The sequence below is a fragment of the Biomphalaria glabrata genome, chromosome 11 (genome assembly GCF_947242115.1).
Source record: "Biomphalaria glabrata chromosome 11, xgBioGlab47.1, whole genome shotgun sequence".
NCBI lineage: Eukaryota > Metazoa > Mollusca > Gastropoda > Planorbidae > Biomphalaria > Biomphalaria glabrata.
Genome location: NC_074721.1, coordinates 38,464,947 through 38,482,839, shown reverse-complemented (window position 1 = coordinate 38,482,839; position 17,893 = coordinate 38,464,947). Strand labels below are relative to the sequence as shown.

Genomic DNA, 17,893 nt, shown 5'->3' with positions numbered 1-17,893 from the left:
TCCAAGGTTAACTTCTTAGTGTATTTCTATTCCATGAAAGTGGAATGTATATTTCCCTTTGGTTCAATGCTGAATGTAAAAAGTTCTTTTTGGAAGCCGAAACTTGATTCAGGTTTAATCAAGACATGCTCAGGAAAAAGGGCAATGTGAATATTTTTCTCAGAACAAGGAAAATAATTTCTGATTCTAGAGAATTCATCAATGGATTAATCTTTTGCAAGGTTTTTTTTTTTGGTAATGATATATTATTGTGAAATTGAAAGTGCGTTGTTTTATCCTGTATGAGACCAAGTGAAGAAAGAAATGTATTTTTTTTTTCACTGTAACATTCCTTGTGTGAGTAGCTGTTATATTACTGCTGCCTTAGTTCTCTTTCCTCCCTTTCGGAAGTCATTTGCAATGGTGTAACAGGTGTGAAGCCTGTAGCCTCCCATACATGGGTGGCTGTCTGGTCGTGCAGTATGCGCACTGGTCTGTCGTTTGGGCTTCTTGATGGTCCTACCCTGCCGGCTGCCATTACCTGTCGTCCTGTAGGAGGTTTAGACTAGGAGGTAAATTATCTTCAACTCTGAAGGAATGTCCGAAAAATGTCAAACATTTTACAAACATTGCCCAATCAGTTATTTGTTAGTTGACCACTTCTGCTTACTCTTCTTTTCTAGTTTAGAGGATAGTGTTGGCGTGAGATGTATGTCCAGCGTGATGTCCAAAAGTTTTTTAATTTGTATTACACAAGTCTGGGCTGAAATCCAATCTGAGACATCCATCTTTTTTTTCAACTATGGAAATGCATGAAGAAGAGAAGCATCATTGGATTAGAGTTTATCTGACATGGTCACTCTCAAGTTTAAACTTACCATTGATTTCTGATGCCCCCTTAGTGTTAAAAGGTTTATTTCTCATATATACTCTGTAATTCATAAGGACAACTAACGTAACCATTTGATCAGTTTTACAAAATTATGAGATTTGTATTTGCTCTGACCTTCTGAAGTAAAAGGGTGAAGAAATGATAATTATGAGTTTCTTGTGCAGGTCAACCTGAAAAAAAAAATACTAGCAGTCAATTTTCTGAAGCTTAAAGGATTTAGTCATAGTTTTAAAAAATGCTTACCAATTTAAGGAGAGTACAGTCATTCTTAGGAAAAGTGCTACTACTGTCTTAAGTCTGTTCAGTTGTTGTTTTTTTCCTATGAAGCTCTACAAATTTGATACATGAGAAAAGACAGATTACTTTTAATTAATGAATCTATAAGCATAAAAAGATGTGTTACAAAAAAGATGTTAGATCATTGTGCATTGAAAAAGCTATAAGGGCAAAAAAGAAGTGCTACATGAAGGCAGTTCAAAAAGAAAAAAAATGATATGAATATTAATTGTCAACTATTTTATATTTAAAACAGGTCCTGCATCTGGCTGTGGTGGTACATTGAATCAAACTCAAGGAACAATTACTGCCCCTAACATTGCAAACACTGGACAGAATGAGCCAGGACTTTATTGCATTTGGGATATAACTGTAGGTCAGTGCCATTTTTGGAAACATTTCATAGAATGTAAAAGTAGGTACTAACTCTATTTCAATAAGAGTTGTGTTGGTCGCCCTGAATTATTCATAACAAATTTTTGTAGTTGTAATTGAAAAGCTTTCTCTAAGACAGGTCTGCACTTTGAAAAGTGAACTTAAATAGACCCCTGGCAGACAACGATATTCTATATATTTATTAGATCTTCTGTTGTAGTAGTAATTTATGGTAATAGATATATACAAACATTGTAACTGAATATCTATTTTCACAAAGCTTATATCGACTCACTCTGTCTGACTGATAAAAAGTTTGCACACATTATTTCTCTGACACCCAATCTTGGATCAAGCTGAAAATTTGAACAATCATTTACTAAACCTGACAACACAAGAATATAACTAGCTATTAGTAATTAATTTTTTTATTTGGTATCTTGAACAAGAGAAAGAAATTGTGGTTATAATTTCAGATTGAGGAAGCATGAGCCCTGAGTTTGAAATCAGGTCATTCTCCTTTTTTTTTTCTTTTAGATGCTTTTACAAACCAAATAAGGTAAAATTCTCTCAGATATCCTTTTCTTCCCCCCCCCCTTTTTTTTTTCCCAAATGGTCAAGGTAGGTGATAGAATCATAGCATATTGAGAAAGCTCACCTTCACCGTCTTTCCCCTATCTATTATTTTATTGGGGCACCACATAAGATTTGTTGACCATTACAAAAGCTAAAAACAAGAAATAGCGCTAAACAGAAACAATTGGTAACAATTTTTAATCGCCTTGATTGTGGTTGGTCTAGATCTATTACAAATTTAACTACACGACTGATCCAAACTATCTGATACAACTACACTTCATATAAGCTTTGTATCTTTACATAGCCTAGATCAACTCACTCTGTCTGTCTGTTTGGCATAAAGTTTTTACATGTTATTTTTCCCATACCTAAGCTCAGATCAAGCTGAAATTTCGCAGAATTATTTTTTTTTATCTTACAACACAAGAATCAATTTTTCAAAATTAATCAGTTAGTTAATTGACTATCGGATTTTAATTATTTTGTTTGGTATCTCAAACAAGTGAGAATCTAGATCTATTAAAAATTTAATTACATGACTGATCCAAACTACGTAATGTAACCTTTTTTTAAATATTTCTTTTTATATTTTCTTCTTTAATAAAATATTTTTATGTTTTTCATGTTTAAAATATCTACTTAACTCTGAAATGACATTGAAAATCATTGGATTAAAAATTTGATCTTATCAATAAAATCAAATAAAGTTGATTTTTTTTTACATTAAATATCTAACATCTACATGTACAATAACATTAACAGAAAATGTGTCGGTTATATGAATTCCTGACTCTGCTGTCAAAGAGGTGATAGATTTGTTACATAAAAGAGTAATTATACATATAATTATTATTAATTATACGATCTTTCCGACTAAAAAAAACAACATTGTATCTGCACTTCCATACAATACTGTCACTAGGGCCAGTGTCACCTGATGTGCCCCTGCTCCCATATACCTAGTACAATATAATCGATGTGCCATGCCATCAGGATTTTTTCCTTAATAGTTTATTTATATTCTGTACTCTTGCAGGTGAGGATAAAATTGTCAGCCTAAATATCACAAACATAAATATTCCGACCCCAGCCGGATGTGAGACTGACTACATCCTGGTAAAAAATATTTTTTTTATCTATCTTTTATTTTAATCATGAAATGTAAGTTGATTTAATAGTCTTATTTGCAATACCTTAGAGTCAGAGGTTGTTCTTTGTATTAATTAGGGATATGTTTACTTCTGGGAAACCGAATAGGAAAGACAGGGAGCATTTTCCAAAGGCTGCAGCCTATTTGGACTAGCCAAGCCATTGGACTCGAGACAAAAATACACCTTCTCAACACAATCGTCATTCCAACTGCTACATATGCATGTGAGACGTGGAAGTCATCTGTCAAAATTGAGAAAAGACTAAATGTGGCTCAACAGAGATGGCTGAGACGGATTTTGGGAGTGAGTTACACAGATCGGGTCTCAAACAAGGAAATCCTATGCCGAACTGGGAGTCAAACACTTGGTGAGGTTGTGACTGAGCGTCACATGAGGTTTGCGGGACATGTTCTACGTCAAAATGAATTATGCACACCAAGAGTTGCGATAACATGGAAGCCAAAACGAGGAAAGCGCAAACAGGGACGTCCTCGTATTACTTGGCGACACACCTTCATGGAGGACCTCAGAACAGTGGACACCAGGTGGGAGGAGGCTTCAGACATTGCCAGTGACAGATCTTTATGGAGACAGCTTGCCGCCCAATGCGCCGAACGGCGCGGCAGGACCTAAGCCTAAGTCTAAGTTACTTCTGGTGGGGGGGGGCCGTCTTAATATGCTTGATAAAATTGATCTCTCGATCATGCGACATAGTTTCTGAGGGACAAAATAACTTTGCCTCCAAACTAATTCCTAATCATGCCATAATTAACCAATAAAAATGAATGCAATAAAGAAAGCAAGGTCAATGCAATAAAAGTACATCCTTTCTTAAATTCATACTTGTTTAACTAAAATTGTCATAGAATGAACAAATAGTGACGGGTTTAATAGATATATTTACCGATAGGTTTCCACCCTCAACATTGTCTGTTTTATTTCAAAAATTCAACACTATAGTTATAAAAGAATATTTTGAATAAGAAATTACATACATTAAAAAGTAAATTCCCTCCACAATTGTTAAACTATTGACTAGAAATGTTTTTTTCTTTCTGAAGCACAAATTAAGTTTTTGTCAATTATCTTTTCTATAAAATACAGACATTACTTTAAAAAAAGATGATTACGTCTCAATCATGTCCCTAGGTTTTGTTTTAGACAGGAACAATGTTGGAAACAGTGATATAGAAACTTGAAAATATCCTATTTCATTCAAATAACTATAGTACTAAATTTTTGTCATCAACTCAAGGTAAAAGAGGGACTCAATGACTTCCTGGGAGGCAAATATTGTGGTGCCTTGACTCCTATCTCATTGAAATCTACCAAGAATACTGTGAAAATAATCCTGGAAACAAGTGCCTTGAGCTCTGCTGCAACCTTCACACTAACCTTTGCTGAACAGAACAGTAAGTTGCAGTTTCCTTACAAATAGACAGCTTTCTTTTCTAGCTAGTTTCTGCCATTTGAATATTTCCAGACTCCTTCTGTTTAGATGTTTTGCTGGTAGAGCTCTGGTTGTAGAAGTTTTGTCCAAACTATGTCCTGCGGGCCATATCATGCTCTTGAAGCTCTGGTTATAGAAGTGTTGTCCAAACTATGTCTGCAGGCCATATCATGGTCTTGAAGCAATTCTCTCACCTCTCAAACTTCTGTCCAGCCATTGAGGCTCATTTACATTAAACTTTGATATTCTCTGCAGGCCATGACAATATCAGGATGGATGTTTTGCTGGTATAGTTCTGGTTATAGAAGTGTTGTCCAAACTATGTCTGCAGGCCATATCATGCTCTTGAAGCAATTCTCTCACCTCTCAAACTTCTGTCCAGCCATTGAGGCTCATTTACATTAAACTTTGATATTCTCTGCAGGCCATGACAATATCAGGATGTATGTTTTGCTGGTATAGTTCTGGTTATAGAAGTGTTGTCCAAACTATGTCTGCAGGCCATATCATGGTCTTGAAGCAATTCTCTCACCTCTCAAACTTCTGTCCAGCCATTGAGGCTCATTTACATTAAACTTTGATATTCTCTGCAGGCCATGACAATATCAGGATGGATGTTTTGCTGGTATAGTTCTGGTTATAGAAGTGTTGTCCAAACTATGTCTGCAGGCCATATCATGCTCTTGAAGCAATTCTCTCACCTCTCAAACTTCTGTCCAGCCATTGAGGCTCATTTACATTAAACTTTGATATTCTCTGCAGGCCATGACAATATCAGGATGGATGTTTTGCTGGTATAGTTCTGGTTATAGAAGTGTTGTCCAAACTATGTCTGCAGGCCATATCATGGTCTTGAAGCAATTCTCTCACCTCTCAAACTTCTGTCCAGCCATTGAGGCTCATTTACATTAAACTTTGATATTCTCTGCAGGCCATGACAATATCAGGATGGATGTTTTGCTGGTATAGTTCTGGTTATAGAAGTGTTGTCCAAACTATGTCTGCAGGCCATATCATGCTCTTGAAGCAATTCTCTCACCTCTCAAACTTCTGTCCAGCCATTGAGGCTCATTTACATTAAACTTTGATATTCTCTGCAGGCCATGACAATATCAGGATGGATGTTTTGCTGGTATAGTTCTGGTTATAGAAGTGTTGTCCAAACTATGTCTGCAGGCCATATGATGCTCTTGAAGCAATTCTCTCACCTCTCAAACTTCTGTCCAGCCATTGAGGCTCATTTACATTAAACTTTGATATTCTCTGCAGGCCATGACAATATCAGGATGGATGTTTTGCTGGTATAGTTCTGGTTATAGAATTGTTGTCCAAACTATGTCTGCAGGCCATATCATGCTCTTGAAGCAATTCTCTCACCTCTCAAACTTCTGTCCAGCCATTGAGGCTCATTTACATTAAACTTTGATATTCTCTGCAGGCCATGACAATATCAGGATGGATGTTTTGCTGGTATAGTTCTGGTTATAGAAGTGTTGTCCAAACTATGTCTGCAGGCCATATCATGCTCTTGAAGCAATTCTCTCACCTCTCAAACTTCTGTCCAGCCATTGAGGCTCATTTACATTTAACTTTGATATTCTCTGCAGGCCATGCTGGTATTTAAGGTGTGCACTTCTGACCATCATTAGAATGGTTTCAGCTTCTTCCTGCCCACTGACAACACCTGCCATCCTGCTTGGCTAGAACATTTCTTCTTTTCTGAAGGAATATCCAGTGCTTACAAAAACAATTGAAGAACTAAATCACAATTTGTCTGTCCAATGTTATCACTAATATTTTGGAGTCAGCCTGTTGGTCAAGAGTTTGTAACTTAACTAATTTATTTTCAACAGGGATTTGTGGTGGGTTTGTCAATGCTTCATCCCCTAGCCAGGTGATCTCACCTGGTTATCCCAATACCTACGGGCAGCCTGTTCTGTGCTCCTGGCTGATAAATGTTCCAAGAAACAATGAGATTCAGATCAACATGACCAGCCGCCTGTGTTCTGGTGGAGCCACATTATATGTGACTGATGAACCTTTGGTAAGTCTTTCGTCTAGGTTTCAGACTGTCCCATTGAAAGGGAATAAGAGTTGAGAATGGAAGAACATTGGCAAAACAATTTCTTCTTCATGACAATTAAATGTCTAGTCCAAGGAGAAGGGAAACTTTTGAATCTGAACCTCTTACTGCCTCATGGTTATACCCAGACCTAGCTTCGGTATCTGACCCTGAGAAAAAAAAATCTGGGGGTTGTAGCACACAGTACAGGTGATTCTAAACTGTACCCAGTTTTAGCCATTCCTATGAACACATCATCTGCAAGAAGATATGGGAACTGCTGGGTGGGGGACATCCTCCTGACCTTAGCCAATGCCCAGGCTTTCATTTCATTTAGCGAACCATTATAGTTGTTATACAACTGAAGGAGTCCAATGAATCTAGCCATAGAGCACCACTGACACAAATATCTGCTACATGGACTGTTTTTCACTTTTTACAGCCTGGCTGACATCCTGCTTGATTACTTTTGTTTGAAGAAAATGTAATTTAAAAATAATTTTGTTTATGTACCACCTTACGCTTACTTACTTTTTTTTTGCACAACCTTGAAAGACTTCTTTTGTAATTTTTTTTTTTACTATATTTATTCTGATAGTGACCCTAAGCCCCCAAAGCAAAAGGGTATATATTTATTAAAGACAAGCCTTATTGTAGTTATTAAAAAAATATAACAAGTTGTTGTGAGCTTCTGACTTAAGACTTAGTAAACTTACAAGTCTAGGTTTATCAAACAATTAAAGTCACCTAAAGTTATGTAGGAAAAAACATGTTTCATAAAATAATAAAATGACACTGAAAGTATCCCTATAAATAAACAAACTCAATAGAATATTACTACTATCTTTAAAAAAAAAAACTGCCTTTCTCCATTGATGTTTCTCAGTCTCCAGCAATGATAACCCTGTTCCTAGGACCGTACTTGAATACATTTTTTATATTGCAGGTAGCAGCCGGACAAAATGTTGATTTGTGTGACCCATCTCTACATGACCCATTCTATTCTCTTTCTGAGAGTGCTAAAGTCTTGTACAATGGAACATCTACCTCTAAGTTTAGCTTAGATGTTTCTACTGCAGGTTTGAATATTTAACATAAAGATTTAGTCTTAACCTATCATTAGGACATTCTAAGACAAGACCTGCTTTTTGTTTTAAACTTAAGTGAGAGTTGGACTTATGAGGTTGTTTATGTGATGATGGTACACAGAATGATCAAAAGGAATGTCAAAAGTTGTTTGTTTGTATAAGCAGTCAGAAACATTAACCACAGTTGTAAAAAAAATTTTGTGAAGTATATTTCTAGATTTTGTTTGTCGACAAAATAATTTGTTTAGAAAATGGCAGTATAAGTAAAATTCTGTGGGGCACCTCTTTTACGTTGACCGCTTTAATCATTAACTTCGGACTCGAAGACAAATCTTATTATTATAAGTAAATATTAAACTTAAATTTATCTATCCTTTTTATACATTATTTTTTCTCCTATCTAGCATTTTTTAGGCAATTGTTAATATAGATTCATGATAAATTAATAATTGGTATTTAGATTATAAATTGTAATGTAGATTCATTTCTTGGCAAGAAATATATGTCATAGACTACAGTGTTTTGCATTTATTTTCTAAATGTAGATGTAAACATGTTTTAAGATTCTTTGTAGCATTTTTGGTTTCATAAAAAAGAATATTTCTAGATTATCAGTCTTCATAATATTGTTGTTCTATTATGAGAAGACATGATAGGGGACAACAATAGAGAGAGAGCACTGTTACAATTTTATATTCTTATTGTTTATAGCTATATTCATTATCTTGATTATTTTTTTGGCTCCTGAATCTTTTTTTTCCTAATCATTAAGCAACAATGCAATTAAAACACACCGAGGGGTAGCTGAATTGCAAGGCAAAGGTTTATTTATTTAGAATATGGAAGACTTTATTTGGCGAGTGTTTTCTTTCCATAAGATTTTGTATTTTTGTTCCAGGTTGCCAGAGAAGCTACAGCCAGCCCAGTGGAAGAATATTTAGTTCAGGGTTTCCCTTCAGTTATCAAAACAACCACAACTGTACCTACACCATTCAAACAGCAAACAATACCTCAGTGGCTCTTTACTTTAGAGAATTTAACCTGGAAGCACACCCAAACTGTGTATATGATTTGTTAACGGTCAGTGGTCAAGCTTTTCAGTTTTTCTCAAAGCATTCCTTCTGTTTAATTGTTCTATAAATGATTACATTCCATCCTGTAGCTTTGAGCTGGAGAAAAAGGTGCTTTGTAGATGAAACTATATATATATATATATAATCATTACAGTACAAATAATATTGTTGTAAATCTAAGGCAGGCAACTCAACGAAGTTCTACAGTAAATAAATGTGTTTATTTACCAGGACAAACACATAGCAGACTTCTGCATTCCAAGAGTCTTGTTACTAATTCTACCAATCCTTTCTCCACCAAACCTTAATAGGACCAATGACAGCCTTCCCTAATACGCTCCAAGTCCCTATTACAGTCTTCAGGCAGAACAAAAGACAGCTCCTTAGTTCCCCAACAATTCAGACTCTCCCTAATAACTTGATACACTGTTCTTTCTTCTAATGTTTGTTTGTTTTACATGTTTCGGATGTTCCTTCAGAGTTGAAGATAGTTTACTTCCTAGTCCAGACCTCCCGCAGGACGACGGGGGATGGGAGCGGGCAGGGTTTGAACCCTCGACCGTCGATAAATCCGAACGACAGTCCAGCGCGCAAACCTCACGACCAGGCAGCCATCCAATACAGCATCTTCCTTGTTTGATTTTGTGCTGGTACGCACCACAAGCACTGGTGCGCACCACAAGCGCTGGTGCAAGGCAGGGTGATAACAATATTGTAGAGTACATCTTTTATTCACCTGTGTTTCACATGCCTCAATCAGTCCTTCAGAGTTGAAGATGATTTCATCCTAGCCCCATCTGAAATAGTACAGATTAAGAATGCAACAACTTAATTCACTAATCATTTTAAACAAGGCTATCTCATGTGCTCTACTGTAAACTGGCCCATTCTTACAGTCTTGCATAAAACAAAACTTGCCTTGCTTATCAGTTCACTTGTGAAAATAACAACAAAGTTGATCAATACACAGTTACAATACCATTACTTGTCACTCAAGCACACTAACTCACAAACTTTCCCCAGGAAAGATGAGATGGGTGCAGGCTGGGTTTCAATCCGGAATCATCAAGATGACAGTCCAGAGTGCATACCATACAACCATGCAGCCATCCAACATTCTAAAATTTAAATACAAGAAAAACAAAAAATACTTTAAAAAAACAAAAAAAACTTTAATACAAAGTGTAATTGTATCAATTAGTTTAGATCAGTCATGTCTGATGGAGGCGCCCTTAAGTTCCATGTACCAATTAGGTCAGTTTCTTTTCATTGAAAGATTTGCCATGTATCAGGCATTGGACGTCCTGTTGGGTTTGGTCCAACACCGCCATTGGGGGTTGGCTGCCCTCACTGCATGTAAAATTATCTTAATATTTAAAGTTTGCCATTTCTGTTGCAACTGAGGTATTACAGGGTGGGGCCACTAGCCCCACTTCAAGCCCTCCTTTTTTCTTACCTGGGCTTCGAAACTAAAGTAGGTATTGATTGAACAAGGACAGAATGAGTTCACTTTTTTTACTACCTCATGTCTTGTAACAGGTGAAAAACAGCTCCTCCCAGGTCGTGGCTACTCTCTGTGGACGAACTCTCCCGAATCCTGTATTTTTACGTGATAACAGAGCTACATTGCAATTTTTGACAGACATTTCAGTCGGTGGAATGGGATTTGATCTCATTTACATAGCTTCAACCCAAGGTAATCAATATTATTTGTTTGGGTCATTAATATTTATTATAGAATAGACATTACAGGGTCTCTCAATGTCACTTCTTATGCATGTAAGATCCTCAGCATTCAGGGCATCCAGGAACAGAAACCTCACATCCACACATGTCCACAAAAGAGCTTGGACCAGAATGCACCAAAAGAATGCTATAGCATGAGCAATAGAAGAGCAATTTATTTAAATGTCTTTATTCTGTTGACATGTGGCCACCAGTAAGAAGGGAAGTAAAATTCAACACAATCTTAGTAGAGAGTTGGCAAGAGAAATGATGTTCAGGGGACAAATTTGCAATGTACAGATATTTTTGGGGGGATGGCCAAATGTGACTGAAGCGATCGACTAGTGGATTTGAAACCAGAAATTTTAGTTGATATCAGAATCTAGCCACTGTGCTGCTTTAACTCTTTGTACATTCTACCCTTTTATGATTAAACTTCAATAACAGAAAACGTTACTTTTGGTATAGAATCATAGGAGAATGCATGCTCTTCTTATATAACCAATTATACTTTCTAAAACCAAAAATTAATTTAATTTAATGAGGTCCAATCAACGAGGGTATCATTAAGTAGGAGAGAAAGAATTAAAAACTCAAAGTATTTATGTTGCTGTCTCCTTTTTATCCAATTTTGTACAAGTTGAAAAAGTCTTTAGGTGTAACTTGTATATTGGGTTCTGCAGAACTGTAATCACTGTCAGGAGTAGGGGCGAAAGTGAGTAACTGGCATCTAAACCAGTAAGCTTTAGACAGGAGGGGCTCGTTAGCCTTGGCTGGCTATCCACCTAAGAAAGGCTTTGCAGGAAGGATGAAACCAGAAGCCATTATATTTTCCTTTTTTTTTTTTTTTCATTGTTGTAGAGAATACATTATATCTTATGTTTGGCAACACTGTCATGATTAAGAAGTGTCTGCTTGTAGCTTGCTTACAATATATAAATACAGCTCCAGATTTATGGCAGTGCACCAACCTTTATTACCTTTCACAAACTCTAGGAGATACATTTTTATTGTACAATTAAATATTTTTTTAAGGATGGAAAATGGGGGGAATCACTCATAACTAATGCCCAGATGTTCATCTCTTTTCTATGAGATGATTCACAGTCACTTTGCAACTGAAGGAGGCCTTAGTAGTGTTGGAATGGGGAGGGGTCAAACAATTATGGATTTAAAGTAGTATTACTTAAACTGTGAAGGGAGGGGGCATGGCAGCCTCTTAAGAGGGTGCCCAAAGTCCTGACAAAGAGAAGGGGCAATGCCAGTCAATTTATTTCTCAATGGGCTAAAAAGTTGTATTTTCATTGTAGTAATCAATACATGTTTAAATATTAAATAAAATGGCATTGTTACCAAAGTTTCAAAAAATACTTTAAGTAAGAGAGGTAGTTTTTCTAATAAGGAACTCTAAAATTATAGGCCGTAATATTGACTCAAAACTGCTAAGATGATTCTTCCCAATGCCAGTAAAAGTTTTATGAATGCTTTTCTTTAGAGGTTACATCAAATAAATTCAAGGTAGTAATATTATAAATTGTACTCAGTACCTTTGACATATTTGGAGAATCAGCACAGCATCAGATGTATATTTTATTTTAAATTTTAAACTTTCTTTACATCTGTGTTTCCCTTAGGTTCAGGCTGTGGTGGTAACTTGACAGGTCTGAGTTACGGTGTCTTCACAAGTCCAGAGTTCCCCAACAGATATCTTCAGAATCAAACCTGCTCCTGGTACATTTCACCTCACAGAACTTCCTACTTCAAGTTTGATGAAGTGTCTGCAGGCTTAGACTGTGATACTAGCTATGTGGCGGTCTACCAGGGGACTTTAGACACAGATCCATTGATCAGTACTTATTGCAATGTAAGTAGTTATTTGGGCCAGAGGGGAATGGCTAGTTAACCTTTATTGGGCTACCTTACCTAGAAGGAAAACATTGAATCTTAACTTCTGCTGTTTCGCTGTTCTACCCAAACTGTATGGGAAAAGTGTTGCATTGTATTTTACTGCTTTCTAGAGTGGGGGAACTGCTATTTGGGAAACAATGTTCCAACCGTAGCCGATCCCCAGACACTTAATTCTTCTACCATAAAATGAGCTGTAGTCATTTTACAGCCAAAGGTGGCGATTGAGTACCTGTAGTTTTTACACTTGTTTAATTTAGAAAAATGCAATGATTACCTTAGTTGTGCTGTGTATTGTCATATCTCAATAAATCAGACATATTTCAGGGCATACACCTATCTCAGTAAATAAGATTTTTCTCATTAAATCAGACCTTTCTTACATTAGACATACCTAAGAACATCAGACATACCTCAGAACATCAGACATATCTCAGTACATCAGACATATCTCAGTACATCAGACATATCTCAGTACATCAGACATATCTTAGTACATCAGACATATCTTAGTACATCAGACATATCTTAGTACATCAGACATATCTCAGTACATCAGACATATCTAAGTACATCAGACATATCTCAGTACATCAGACATATCTCAGTACATCAGACATACCTCAGTATATCAGACATACCTCAGTACTTCAGACATATCTCAGTACTTCAGACATATCTCAGTACATCAGACATACCTCAGTACATCAGACATACCTCAGTACTTCAGACATATCTCAGTACTTCAGACATATCTGAGTACATCAGACATACCTCAGTTCATCAGACATACCTCAGTACATCAGACATACCTCAGAACACCAGACATACCTCAGTACATCAGACATATCTCAGTACATCAGACATATCTCAGTACATCAGACATACCTCAGTACTTCAGACATATCTCAGTACATCAGACATATCTCAGTACATCAGACATACCTCAGTACTTCAGACATATCTTAGTACATCAGACATATCTCAGTACATCAGACATACATCAGACATATCTCAGTACATCAGACATACCTCAGTACTTCAGACATATCTCAGTACATCAGACATATCTCAGTACATCAGACATATCTCAGTACATCAGACATATCTCAGTACATTAGACATATCTCAGTACATCAGACATACCTCAGTACATCAGACATATCTCAGTACATCAGACATATCTTAGTACATCAGACATATCTCAGTACATCAGACATATCTCAGTACATCAGACATACCTCAGTACATCAGACATATCTCAGTACATCAGACATATCTTAGTACATCAGACATATCTCAGTACATCAGACATATCTCAGTACATCAGACATATCTCAGTACATCAGACATATCTCAGTACATCAGACATATCTTAGTACATCAGACATATCTCAGTACATCAGACATATCTCAGTACTTCAGACATACCTCAGTACATCAGACATACCTCAGTACATCAGACATACCTCAGAACATCAGACATATCTCAGTACATCAGACATATCTCAGTACATCAGACATATCTCAGTACATCAGACATATCTCAGTACATCAGACATATCTCAGTACATCAGACATACCTCAGTACATCAGACATACCTCAGTACTTCAGACATATCTCAGTACTTCAGACATATCTCAGTACATCAGACATACCTCAGTACATCAGACATACCTCAGTACTTCAGACATATCTCAGTACATCAGACATACCTCAGTTCATCAGACATACCTCAGTACTTCAGACATACCTCAGTACATCAGACTTACCTCAGAACACCAGACATACCTCAGTACATCAGACATATCTCAGTACATCAGACATACCTCAGTACTTCAGACATATCTCAGTACATCAGACATATCTCAGTACATCAGACATACCTCAGTACTTCAGACATATCTTAGTACATCAGACATATCTCAGTACATCAGACATACATCAGACATATCTCAGTACATCAGACATACCTCAGTACTTCAGACATATCTCAGTACATCAGACATATCTCAGTACATCAGACATATCTCAGTACATCAGACATATCTCAGTACATCAGACATATCTCAGTACATCAGACATATCTCAGTACATCAGACATATCTCAGTACATCAGACATACCTCAGTACTTCAGACATATCTCAGTACATCAGACATATCTCAGTACATCAGACATATATCAGTACATCAGACATATCTCAGTACATCAGACATATCTCAGTACATCAGACATATCTCAGTACATCAGACATACCTCAGTACATCAGACATACCTCAGTACATCAGACATATCTCAGTACATCAGACATATCTTAGTACATCAGACATATCTCAGTACATCAGACATACCTCAGTACATCAGACATACCTCAGTACATCAGACATACCTCAGTACTTCAGACATATCTCAGTTATACTGCACTTTAAAACATACCTTAAAATGTGTATTTGTTGTTAGTCAAGATATTCATTCATCAGAGTGCTAGTTATTAGTTTTTTTAATAATTTCATTGATGTTTTAAACATAGCCCATTTATATTCCCGATTTTAATAGTGACTATTCATTAGAGAAAGACCATCTTTTTTTCTTTCCCCAGGTAGCCAATGTGAGTCCAAGACAATTTTCTTCCAGCATCATGGTGCAATATATCTCCACAGGAAATGGGACAGCGCCAGTGTTTAAGTTTACCTTTGCACCAACTATGAATGAATTACTGTAATAGATTGAATGATTGAACAATCCTAGCAGATACTGGAATGTCTTTTATTATCAGTTAGTAGTTCAAATGTTTTCTGTATTCTGTTTGTATTTGGAAGTTTTTTTTGATAGTCCTTTGAATGTTTTCTGAATTTCGTTAGGATATGGAATGTTTTTTGTTAGTACTTTGAATGTTTTATGTTTTTTGTTAGGATATGGAATGTTTTTTGTTAGTACTTTGAATGTTTTCTGTTTTTTGTTAGTATTTGGAATGTTTTTTGTTAGTATTTGGAATGATTTCTGTATTCTGTTTGTATTTGGAATATTTTGCGTCAGTATTTCAAATGTTTTCTGTATTTTTTTAGGATATGGAATTGTTATTTTTTTATTGTTTATTTTGTTTTCTTTTAGAATTTTAAATGTCTTTTGTATTTTGCTAGTATTTTAAATGTTTTGTTAGTTTTTTTTAAAAAGTATTTTGAATGCAATATGTCTTTATTATTGTTTACACTGTAGCAAAAGTTTGTAAATATTTATAAATAAACTAAAGGTATGGTAATTATTTTTTATCTTTGAACTCCCAAAATGTATTCTTATTTTAACTGCAATAAACTATTTATCATTTTTATTAAACATAGATGTTATTTATAAAAAAGAAGAAATTATTTTTATATTCTAATTATAAAAATACATTTCTTTTCCCTTTTCTAATAATAATCAAATTCATACCTACATCATCAATTTCCTCCATAGTCTTGAAATCCAACTTAATCATTCATGCCATATGTTCAGATTAAAATTATACTTATATCATTCTTGTTATTTATGCTTCGGATGTTCCTTCAGTTTCTGAAGATAATTACATCTTTGCCCAAAACCTCCAGCAGGATGACAGTTGATGGCTGTGGGTAGTGTTTGAATCCGGGACATTCAAGACCACTGAACCACAGGTTCCATAGATAGTATTCAAACTATATCATTCATTATAAAACAGTATTACATTTGTTCATTCATTTGACCTAATACATGTTCTCCTGATAATTAATTGTAATGAGATTTAAAATTATTTTTTTTCCTTTTGGTCTTTTCTAAACTCAACCCAAGTGTTGATGATATATTTCTCTTAAGAAATTTACCAAACAGATTAGGAAATAAGTTTTTGTAAGATAATTGTGATATGGCTGTCTGTTTTGTACAAAAAAAGTCACTTCTTGCAATGTCGAATCTTGGACCATTTTGTATTTAAAAGTGAGTGTTTTGAAAGTAATAAAAGTTAATCACAAATTTTGGTGAACAAAGCTCTGTTTTTGTTACTTTTAGTTGTTACGCTGGAACTAATATACGAACATTTACCTTTTTTTCAAACAGTAATCTTAACCATTTCTTTTCCAAAGCTTGTATCAACTCTGTCTGTCTGGTATATAGCTCCTCCTTCGTGGTCGAAGATGAGCACATTTCTCATTTCCTATGGACTCCCAAGATGACTGTAAAGTCCAATCCTTGCTTTAAGAAGCCAGCCGCATACTTGGCATGGGTAAGCTAGGTCAGTTGCAGATAGGCCTGCTTCTTCTCTCAGCTTTTTGTTGGTTTGGGGCTCTTTCGCCCTGGCCACTCTTCTTGCTTCAAATCTTGAGACACAGAGACTCACAGCTTCATGCGATAAAGAGCGATCGAGAGCTAGTGCTTTCCTGCCATGAATGTCGATATTGCATTCCTTGAAAGAGCTCTTGAAAGTTTGAGCTTATGACGTTTGCTAATTTCTGGCCATCTATGAGAATGTTTGGTTCTGTGACAGATTTATTTGGAGGAGGTTGGTGCAGCACTTCTGTCTGTCTGGTACAAAGTGCATAAACGTTATTTCTCTCATACCCATTCTCAGGTTGAATTTTCGCACAATTATTCATTGACCTAGACAAGACATGAATAAACAAAAAAATAATTAGAGAATTATTATTGGTAATTTTTTTGTTTGTTTGTTTAATACCAACAAGGGAATCTAATACTTCAGTATTCACAGATATGGCTAAATTTGTTGGGTTTAGTCCCCTTAAATAATTGTTAATGCTATTTCTTCCTCACGCATTCTCCAATCAGATTGATACAATTATTTATTGTACCTAACAAAACATGAATCATTAAACAAAAATACAAATAGTCAATTAATTATTGGTTATTAATTATTTTGTTTACTATTGAATAAGGAAAATAACTTGTACATTACTGATAAATACAGTTTTAAAGGAGGATTTCTTCCCCTTTAGATAAGCTTTATTTTTTCAGAAAGATTTTTTGAATATTTTGCTTGTTAGTAAATTTAAAATCTCTTTAGTAAATCTATTCCTATTTGGCTTCAGCAACTTGTTATTGTAAAAACAACTTTCTGTATTTATCTATTTACGTCTTAAATAACTTTTAAGAAGCACACACCTGAACATTTCTAATTCTGACCAACCCTTTCAATCTAAAAAGGGAATATATATCCATATTTATTACACTCGAAGCTATATAAAATGTACATAACATCCCAATCTAGTTTAAACCACAATCCCAAATTTGTTCTGAAATGGCTAATGGAGAATCAGTTATCAAATCTATAGTGCCCCCTTATCACAGTTTTAAAGGTATTTTTAACAAT

At 35.5% G+C, this 17,893-nt stretch overlaps 1 protein-coding gene across 2 annotated transcripts in view; it reads left to right on the top strand.

Moving 5' to 3' along the window:
• LOC106055031 (cubilin-like) overlaps positions 1-17,417 on the top strand; it is a 143,520-nt gene extending 126,103 nt beyond the window's left edge. For both annotated transcript variants that reach the window (XM_056045610.1, XM_056045611.1), the window contains exons 61-69: positions 1,404-1,523; positions 3,138-3,217; positions 4,508-4,664; positions 6,556-6,746; positions 7,711-7,843; positions 8,751-8,932; positions 10,465-10,621; positions 12,285-12,514; positions 15,158-17,417. In XM_056045610.1, the coding sequence (XP_055901585.1) occupies positions 1,404-1,523; positions 3,138-3,217; positions 4,508-4,664; positions 6,556-6,746; positions 7,711-7,843; positions 8,751-8,932; positions 10,465-10,621; positions 12,285-12,514; positions 15,158-15,280 (1,373 nt within the window). In that variant the 3' untranslated portion in view covers positions 15,281-17,417. The remainder of the gene's footprint in view (positions 1-1,403; positions 1,524-3,137; positions 3,218-4,507; positions 4,665-6,555; positions 6,747-7,710; positions 7,844-8,750; positions 8,933-10,464; positions 10,622-12,284; positions 12,515-15,157) is intronic.
• Positions 17,418-17,893: the final 476 nt, after the last annotated feature.